General features: G+C 45.6%; 1 protein-coding gene across 1 annotated transcript; it reads left to right on the forward strand.

Moving 5' to 3' along the window:
* Positions 1-870: 870 nt before the first annotated feature.
* LOC133887176 (uncharacterized) lies at positions 871-6,492 on the forward strand. The gene is made up of 9 exons (XM_062327120.1): positions 871-1,297; positions 1,389-1,484; positions 2,764-2,868; positions 3,351-3,503; positions 4,211-4,294; positions 4,386-4,514; positions 4,739-4,918; positions 5,661-5,777; positions 5,859-6,492. Exons 1-9 carry the CDS (start codon positions 1,028-1,030, stop codon positions 6,021-6,023), a joined length of 1,299 nt encoding a protein of 432 aa, XP_062183104.1. The 5' UTR covers positions 871-1,027; the 3' UTR covers positions 6,024-6,492.
* Positions 6,493-10,001: the final 3,509 nt, after the last annotated feature.

A 10,001-nucleotide genomic window follows, 5' to 3' on the forward strand; every position in this document is an offset into this window, starting at 1 on the left:
AAAACTTTAAAAAACTATAGTTTTCAAACCGAGCATCTAAATTAAAATCCGATCGCACCATTGTGTTTCGTGCGATAAGAGTTTCAAAACTAGACCCCAGTTGAGTATATTTTGATGATATTTTTTTCTAACATCAACTTCGTATAAAAAAGTGCTTCTGTGTGCATTATAATTTGCTTATGATTTTTGAAAACTTGATCATGACTATACAAAAACTTGCTTATTTGTCAAAATATTTTTCTCAAATCTGTACCCAGTTATACTAATTTTGCTTTTCAAATTCACATAATATGCTTTTCTGGTTCACATGAATTGCTTGTAATTTGGAACTAATATGTTTTTTATGAGTTTACACGGATTTGAGTTTTTCAAATTGAAACAATTTGCTTTCTGGATTTTCTGAACTGTTTGGGTGCGCCTCTCTTCTTTGCTGCTATGACATGCTAGTCTTTGTTAGGATTACTAAAAATAGAAAAGATGGTTAGATTAAATACTTTTTCACAGCATATGAAATGCTTTTCATAGTATATAAAATACTTTTTTCAATACATATGATTTTTGCCTGTGGACAGACAAATTCGCTTTTTTCCGGGTATTGTCGCGGGCGTGCTCTGCGTGTGTCATGCTAATTTGCCCTAATTAGGAAAACAATTAATTAAATATTTTCTTAATTAAGAGTGTGCATGCTATCCTCTTATAGTATGCACAGTCAGTATTTAGTGGTGTCCAAAAATTAATGGGGTTTCGAGGTTGACCACGTGACGTCATCTTCTGACGCAGGCACGCCCCACCCGCCGGCCTCACCTGCCAGAGCAGAGCTGCAAAGCCACCCGCCCGTGCTAACACCGTCCCTGACCACACAGCCCCACTAGTACATTTTCCAGAAAGAATCTCTCTCTACAACTGCAGGAGATCTGCTCCCCTCTCCCCTTCCATTCTTCCTTACCGTTCCGCCCCACGCCCACGACCGCCGGCGTCTTCCGCTCCTTCCTCGCGCAATCTAGGTTGCTAGATCCTTCGGTAGGGGATGCGGAAGAAGGGGAGGGCGGTGCCGGAATGGCTCAACAGCCCGCTCTGGTCGGCGCCCCCGCCGGCGCCGGCGCCACCGGACCCCTACGGCGCCGACCTCGCCCCGCCACCGCCCCCCAAACCCCCGACGCCGCAGTCGCCTGCTCCTCCCGTGCCTCCACCGCCGTCCTACGCGGAGGCGGTGGGGGAGGGCAGAGGTGGGGAGGAGGATGGCGGCCGCGGGGAGGCGGTCCTGCGGGCGCACCTGCTCGCTGACTTCAAGGCCGCGGTGGGTCGGGCTTCGGGTTTTTGATTCGGATTATTGGTAGGGTTTTGGTGTGTGCGTGGCTAACTCTCTTTGTGTGGGTGGGTGGGTGCAGCTGTTGAAGAAGGTGGTTAACATAGGGGAGCTAAGGAGGCTCACCTGCCTCGGCGTGCCGGACGGCGGCGCCGGCGTCCGACCCATCGTCTGGAAGGTCCCCACCCGCATTCTCTTCCCTTCTTCTGCTGCTGTAATTTTCGTTCTCTCTACTCGGAATTTTGGTTGCTTGGGATTTGGGAATTCTCCAATTCTCGATTGTGCTCCAAGGTTTTAGTGTGGAGATTAGTATCGGAGCTTATTTACAAACTTATGCAATGCTAGTGCGTGTACCCTTTGGAAGCTTTCTAGAGACCCACTTCACAGTGTGCAGGATCTTGGGGTCACCCTGCTTTAGTGTGCGTAATTTTAAGGGGAGGGATTGGGGGTAGTGAGGTAATTGAGGAAAGGAAATGGTGTACGGTCTAAAATGCAGGCCAATTATACATAGTCGACCTATATCAAATGTTACTTGTTGGATTGAAACGTGGAAGCGGACTTGAATGGTGCAGTTGCTCATTGTGAAGAGAAATGGCTCTAGAAAGAAATGACAATTCTGCTCAAAGGTTACACAATAACCCATGGTGTAAAGTTCTGGTCATGCTCTAAGCCATAGGCCTTGCTCAAATATTCTTGAACCTCAAGTTCTTCCAGCTTGAAAGACCACTTGCTATTATTGAGTATTCCTCCATGTGCCTGCATACACCCCCCTTATTGAAGACCATCTATTCCCAAAATAGTATGAAGTGTTTTCTGCTGTGTAGGAATTGAAGCCTAAAGAAAGTTGCAAAAATTGGAATATAGGATAGAGGGCCCCAACATTGTATTGCAGCTTTGAGGATCTTGTTGACATCAGAGCGTCCTTTGTTTAGTTATAACAAATGAGCTTCAGTAGCATACTAGCATTTTTTCTGTTGGCTCCAGGTTCATGCTCTTTCCATGTTCTCACGAATAATTTGAATTAAGATTATTTGCAAAGGTTAATCGGACTGTTCCATGATCTATAAACATCCCTGTCTTATGCTGGATAGAATTCTCAAACAGCTTCCTTATTGTTTGGTAACCTTGATAACTCTATTCTCATGGACTAATCATCTCATTTATATCTTTTCATATACATACAAATCATTTGTGTCCACCTGAAGTTGCTTAGTCTGCTAGTCTATGTTTGATAGCTATAAATTCTTTGCTTACCACTGGTTTTTTTTGTTCCCTGTCCATACCACCATGCCACTTATGTTGTGAGATAATCACTTCTTGGTTAGTAAGTAATGATTAATGCAATCTAGGGTCTGCTGAGTCATTTAGTACATTATCATATACTTTGTTATCTATTCACCTCTCTATACAGTATACATGAACATGAAAATTTATTCTACTATCTTTATAGTGTGCAGCTTCTCTTGGGATATTTGCCAATTGATCATGCTTTATGGTCTTTTGAGTTGCAAAAAAGGTGGAGCCAGTATAGTGCATATAAAGAAGAGTTTCTTCTAAATCCTGTAAGTTACAATTGCTAACTCAACTATCGATCAATGAAGATTATCAGTCAAAGTGTTATCATTTCTGCAAGTTAGTATTGTTTCCAAGGAATATAACCACACGACTGCAAGACCTATATTATTAGGACAATACGCAGAGCAGTTTGAAGAACTCTGCCATCTGGTATAGTAGACAGTAGATGTATGGTTGTTTTGCTGACAAATGCACCATAAAATGTATCCCAAAGAATAAAAAATAAACTGGTGATACTGCAGTTATGATGGCTATAATTTTGTAGCTCTTGCCATAGTTGTCAATTATTGAGAAAAAAAAAAGAATAGTCTAAACTATGTAGGTATACCCAGCAACACAGTTATATTTTCGAGTTGTCTTAAGAAATGCTATCTAGCGCAATACATAAATTTCGTATTGTGTGATTCTCCTTTTAAGGGCACTTTAATTTGTTATGTACGAATGTTCTAACAGTGTCCTTTTCATTCAGTCAGAAAAACTATGGAGAATCGAGGAATCAAAGCTGTCAAGAAAGAAAGAGTTAAATACTGAGAGGATTGGCGTGCTCCCAAGATCAGAAGTTACTAATGAAGAGCACCCTTTAAGCTATGGTAAATCTAGCTTGTGGAACCAATACTTTCAGGTAAGATTTCATATATTAGCCTAGAGTTATTCTGCAAGCATTGTGCTATTGGAAGAAACTAGAGTTGTATGCAAAGAATTTCGCAAAAAACGGCTGGCTCCCTTACATATACCTCTTAAGTAGCTTCTCGGATGAGATTGGCTCGAATTAGCCAACGTAACACCAATTTATCTTGTCTTATGAGAAATTCTTTGCAGTTTTGGTGCTTTTTTTTTTTTTTTTTTTTTGCTATATGTGCCTCTAGTGAGTTTGTGCATTTTTTATAATATATCTTATAATTTGAAAAATGGATCTGAAGTTGTTTTTCTCCCGATTTACATTGGACGTGTTTTCTGGCTCTCTTAAGTTGGATTTAGTGTTGTTCTTATCATTGGAGGTGATTACAACTTTCATGTTGCTTCAGGTGGCTAGCTTGGGGTTGTGTGCTTGAGCTGAAACAATCTTCTTTTCCTTTTTTATTTTTCTTTTTTGGTTATTGCAACAACAAGAAACATGAAAAGCTAGTGGAAAGAACATGGAAAAGTTGGTTCTTCTGACATCACTCATTGAGTGATGTGCCAACACTTGTATTCTGCTCAAGGTTTTGTGTGACTTGAACATTTGATGTCCACTGAACAGTTTATTTGCTGCCTCAATGTGAAGTATAAATACAAAATATGGTTTTGCTTTCATGATTTCAACGCTCATGATCTAAACATATATTTCAGGAATCAGATATACAAGAACAGATAGACCGAGATGTAAAGCGAACACATCCAGACATGCCATTTTTCTCTGCCAAGTCTAACCAGGTTCCCATTCAGTGTTTGCAGTGTTCTTACTGTTCCTTTGTTTCACAAATATGAACTTATTGTTTGTACTAATCATTAAAATCCCTATCAGGAATCTCTAAGGCGTATTCTCGTTATCTTTTCAAAATTAAACCCCAGCATAAGATACGTGCAAGGAATGAATGAAGTTTTGGCACCTCTATTTTATGTATTCAAGAATGACCCTGACTCAAGCAACTCAGTAAGGTTCTTTTGCCATTTATCATGGTTTTCCATGATTTTCCACTGTGCGCCTAGATATTGAGACCATAATATTTGTGACCACCCTATCCCCCCCTCTCTTGAGAGAGAGCATAATATTTGTTAATTCATTCATTTCTATGAATATTACTTCAGAACTGTTCTGTTTAATTGATGGTATTACATGGTATTCAAGAACTGAATTACCCTTTATTGGAAATGCAGGCTTCAGCTGAAGCAGACACATACTTTTGCTTTGTTGAATTGTTGAGTGGCTTTAGAGACAATTATTGCAAGCATCTTGACAATAGCAGTGTGGGTATTCGGTCTACTCTTTCGAAGTTGTCTCAACTCTTGAAGCGACATGATGAAGAACTATGGCGTCATATGGAGGTCACTACCAAGGTAGGCAATATTAAGTACTAGCTTTCTGGTGTCGAGTAATACGAGTTGCTGGATTTCACAGAATGAGAATGATCTGCTGCCAAAAAAAAAAAAAAATTAAAAATTAAAAAAAATTAAAAAAAAAATGAGCAAGTGTCATGCTGAGAGGTGCACTTGTAACTGTATTGAGACATACTTCTGTTATGCTAATATTATTTTTCATCAATAGCTGAAACTAAACTTCTCATTATCCATGATGTCAGATTTTATCCACTGTAGAAACTGAATTTTGGGATAAAGTGGGTATACAGGTTACCTCAATATTAAACGATAAATTTATATTAGTGCAATGTGTCTTAGAGACTAGTGATATTCAAGATTTAAATAATTAGTTGAAACGTGCCAAAACTGAATATTGAGATCAATAGACTGAATAGCCTTCATAACAGCAGGTGTTATTTAGTCTTGCTGAGTATAGTGGGTGTATTCCTAGTTGGCTTTATTGCTTAGGTTCAGATGTTAAATATACATATTACAAATGTGGCGAGTAATTGTGTTCTACCTGTAGAATTCACTGGTATTTAGGAACTCATGGGAACAGTGATTATTACATGTGTGGCAACCAAGCACACAAAGCATTTGAAGGATAACCTGACACCTTTTTTGTTTTTCTCCAAATGCATTGTGTTCTACCTTTTTTGCTTTTCTTCCAACCATAATTATTGGTATTGATATTGATAATTGATTGTTATTCAATATACAGGTGTACCCACAATATTATGCATTTAGATGGATCACATTACTTTTGACAATGGAGTTCAGCTTCAATGTATGTCTACATATCTGGGATGCTATCTTGGGTGATCCAGAAGGCCCACCGGTACCTAACCTCCTGCAAACTAATTTTTTGGTCATGTTCTCTGTAGAATTCAAGGCAAAACCTTCGCATGTTCTTATGTAGGACACCTTGCTGAGGATATGCTGTGCCATGCTCATCCTAGTCCGGAAGCGCCTCTTGGCTGGAGACTTCACCGCCAACATGCAGCTGCTGCAACACTATCCAGCAACTAACATTGATCACCTCCTCCACATTGCTAACCGGTTGAGAGGAACCGTAGCCAGCTAGTGACTCTCTTTCTTCCCTGCATGCTTGTACTTCAGTTTTGTCCATGCGGTATTCATCTGGTTATATCACACAGTAGCAATGTGGGTATGTTGAACATATCAGTGTTTTTAGAGTGGTATTGTTGCTGTGTTTTGTTTCGCACGTTTTGGTGTGACCAGCCGGAATGTGGCTGAAGGTGAGACCCTGAAGGTGTCGGGGCTCTAGATAGCGTGCTTCAGTTTTTTTATTACATTGAGAACACTCGCCTGGCAGTTGGCCCTACGGGAAAGGAAAGAATTGTTGTATTTATTCCGTGTGAAGAAGGATGCTGCTGGATATGTAATGATGTAGAGCGAGGGGCAAAAAGTGATTGTTATCTGTTGCACTGTACTTATCTTTTTTGAAGAATTAGAAGATGTAGAAAAACTTGTTCAGGAATGGAAAAACATCGCAGGATGGGAATGATTCTGCCTATTATTTGTTGATCAAACATGTTCTCATTTGCAAATTTGGCTCTTATACATTGGTGTGGATGCATTGCTTCTGCTCAGTGATTTCCTGAGTTGTATGAAACGTGTTGAAAAAAATAAACTTCGCAGGAAGTGGTTGAATGCTTTTTGTATAGGGTGACACTAAAAGTAAGGCGACCGAAGAAACAAATTGTTCCAGTCAACGGCCGTCAACCCTTCAATCCGGATCCAATGGCAGGACACCTTCAACCTCAAGCCTAGGAGGACAGCTCCCTCCCCATGCTCTCCCCTACCGACCACCCTCCTGTTGCTGTCTTCGACGGTGTACTCTTGTCGGATCTGCGGTCGTTGCTCCTAACATGCTAACCATTGACTGAAACACCCTCACCCCAACCTGCCCACCTCCGATTGCCTCATTGCCCCACCCACCTCCTCAGCCTTTTTGATCTGTCTCCCCCGGTGCCTCTTCTAAGTCTGGTAGCCATGGAACCTCCCAACCCCAAAAGCACTGTCGGAGGGTTAACTCCTGTCGTAGGGATCCTGAGGGACCCATTTTTGAGATTCGGTCGGGGGATGATCCTGAATATGTTTGCTGAAGAAATAAATGGGTACAAATGCGATGGCTGGCGGGGTGGAATGATCTAGTGCGGAACGAAGTAAATGCACTGGGGTTTAGACAGGTTCGGGCCGCACGGAGGCGTAACACCCTACTCCTGTATGGATACTATAAATGCCCTGAGAATGTCCCTCAAGGATGTTGCTGGTTACAAAAATGTTTGTCTATCCTAGAGCCTGGGGCTCCTTGTTCTTCGGTCTATGTGTATCTGTTGGCTTTGGGTGCTCTTGGACTTCTCGATCTTCTCTACTTCCTTAACTGCTTCAGCCTTTCCTGAGCCAGAACCACCTGTCTTTGTCCGTGCTGCCGGCTGCCTTAAATACCCGCTGGCAGTAGCGTGCCCCGAATGGGAGGGCATGAGTTCCAAGGCACCATAAATGGAAAGGACGTCATCATAGCCTCTGTGCGAAGTGACCGGGGGTGGAAAATACGCCTCGCGCCCGGTCATCCGTCTCCATAAATGCACTGGCAACGGGCACCGTGGAGAGGACCCACCGGGCAGCCGCAGAGCGACCCGGCGTGCCCGCCCTGTCTTGTTCTCCTGCCACAGCAGCGCGGCAGACGGAACGGCTCGGCCCTCACGACGTTATCCCGAGACGTGCCGGATGACACGGAATGGGACCCGTGCATTTAATGTCCCCACGCCCTTCTGCCAGAATGTGGCAGGAATTGACACCGAGCGTGGCGGGAGCAGTTGGACGTGATAGGCCACGCGTGCTCTTAAATGCGGCCTCGGGCCTTTGACTGGCTGACACCTCATCAGTGGCCCCTGTGGAGGCCACTAACGAAGGGGCTTCCTGAGTCGTCGGGGAACCGAGTGCTCGGGGGTAACTGTTCACCTCCTCAAGCACTCTCTCTCGAGAACGCCCTTCCTCAGTCCTCGGGGGCTACTATTCACCTCCCCGAGCACTCTCTCCCAGGCATGCTTGTACGGATCCTCGGGGGACCGAGTGCTCGGGGGCCGCTGCACGCAGCCCCAAGCACTCTCTCCTGAAACTTCCTTCAGTGGGTCCTCGGGATACTTAGGTGCCCGGGGGGCCACCGCTCGCGGCCCCGGGCACACTTCTCCTGGTACTTAGCTTTCCTGGTCGTCGGGGGACTTGGGTGCTCGGGGGTCACCGTATACCTCCCCGAGCACTTTCTTCCCGGCACTTAGACTTCGTAGATCATCGGGGAACTTGGGTACTCGGGGACCACTGACTGTGGCCCTGAGCGCCCTCTCCCAGGACTTAATCTTTTTTGCCTTGCGGAGGCGACCCCGCGGGATGGCGCCACGCGGCGGATTGCTGGCCTGGCCTCGGGAACCGGGGACCCCCGGTTCCTGATTCACCGACAGCAGCCCCCGGGGCCATTAGCAGGTAATATGAACAAGGGTTCCCGATCTTCTGAAAGGTTCTGGTAACTCTCGATTTGGTGGAAACGAGACACAAGTCGATCCGGCTTCCGAACAACACGATCCGAAACCCCGCAATCGCAGCACCACGTCTCCTCTGGTTATCAACCGGCGTTGCACGGTTGACCTCGCCAAGAAGGCTAAAATCCTTGCCTGCGAATCGAAGAACACAAGCAAGAACAAGGAAGAATGCAACCAAATTGCAGATGAATGATTAATCTCACGAGTTGGGGTCTCACAAACCGACGAAACGGCGAAACTGTTCTTGACAGAATAATCTAAGCAAAACCCAACCCTAATTAGGGCGGCGGCTACTGTATATAAAGGATTAGGGTCGGCCAAGGACCCCTAGACGCGTCCCTAATGGACTCCAACACGATACATGGCCCAACGGACCAAAAACGGTGATGCAGCACCGGGATAGATTCTGGACGCTGACTTGTTTCGACGTTTCCCGTTGACTCAGAAGGAATTTGGACCTCAAACCAACGCCATTGGTTTCCTTATGAAATTATCTTTCCAACCATATGTGAATCGTCGAAAACGGAGTCCGGATGCGTCCTGGGCGTCCGTTTTATTGCTCGCTGGTCCTGGAGGCCGAGGCTGATTCGGACTCGAGTTGGACTGGACCTCCTGCTGTTGTTGGACGTCCTAGCTGCTCCTCCACGCCTCCAAGCCTTCCTCTATGTGTTTCCTTGTCCTCTCCATGATTCCTAACCAACACATAATCATTAGGTAGTAATCTATTCTCAAAATTATATAAAGAGTTGCTTAGGAACGAGCTCACCTCTAAATTTAATTGTCGTGCGCGAGCTCTTGTGATTGGACCTTGAAAGTTCAATGGAGGATCATTGTATGTATCCGAGGGAGTGATGTCCTCATCAGCAGGTGATGGCCCAGAGACTGCGGATGGGCCCTTCGTCGTCAACGAGGCCGAAACCAGCATCGACGCCACGCGGCGCGCTCTTAGACACTGGCCCTTCTGGTCCGGGCTTCTGGTACGGCCCAACGGGGAGCCGAACGGACGCGCGTCCAGCCGACTCCCGAGGCGCGTGATAACGGGACGGGCGGTGCGTGATAACGAGGCAGGCAGCGCGCGTGGCAATCGCGCAAATCGAGGAAAGTACGCCTGGCAACTGCTGACAACCGCGCGACCCAAGGGAGATTCGCCTGATAGTTGCGCTGGCTGAGGAAACTGTCCCGCCGAGCGTGCTGCGGCAGGCGACGTTTGAACTTCCCTGGAGTATAAAAGGAGGAGGGGAGCGAACCGCCCCCCCTCTTTACGCCATCTTTGCGAACAAGCCTTCTTCTTCCTTGCGCTCCTGAGCCCTCAATCTCCCTTAGGCGATCAGAGCACCTCTCTTCCCCCACCGTTCTAGATCATCCCCCACCCTGACAAGATATCGAGAGCGGGAGGAAGCCGCCACGACAAGACACCCGACAGCGTTCTGCCGGAGTCCCGGCTTGTGAACGAGGAGGCGGCGGACAAGGTGCGGAAGTTGATGGTGCCCGAGGGCCAG

This window comes from Phragmites australis, chromosome 12 (assembly GCF_958298935.1).
Source record: "Phragmites australis chromosome 12, lpPhrAust1.1, whole genome shotgun sequence".
Lineage (NCBI taxonomy): Eukaryota > Viridiplantae > Streptophyta > Magnoliopsida > Poales > Poaceae > Phragmites > Phragmites australis.

Excerpts from the sequence above, each read along its gene's own strand:
- LOC133887176 (XM_062327120.1), top strand. The coding sequence starts at position 1,028 with ATGCGGAAGAAGGGGAGGGCGGTGCCGGAATGGCTCAACAGCCCGCTC. Across the intron at positions 2,869-3,350 it reads AAGAGTTTCTTCTAAATCCT|TCAGAAAAACTATGGAGAAT; the intron begins GTAAGTTACAAT and ends CTTTTCATTCAG. Across the intron at positions 4,295-4,385 it reads TCTCTGCCAAGTCTAACCAG|GAATCTCTAAGGCGTATTCT; the intron begins GTTCCCATTCAG and ends AATCCCTATCAG.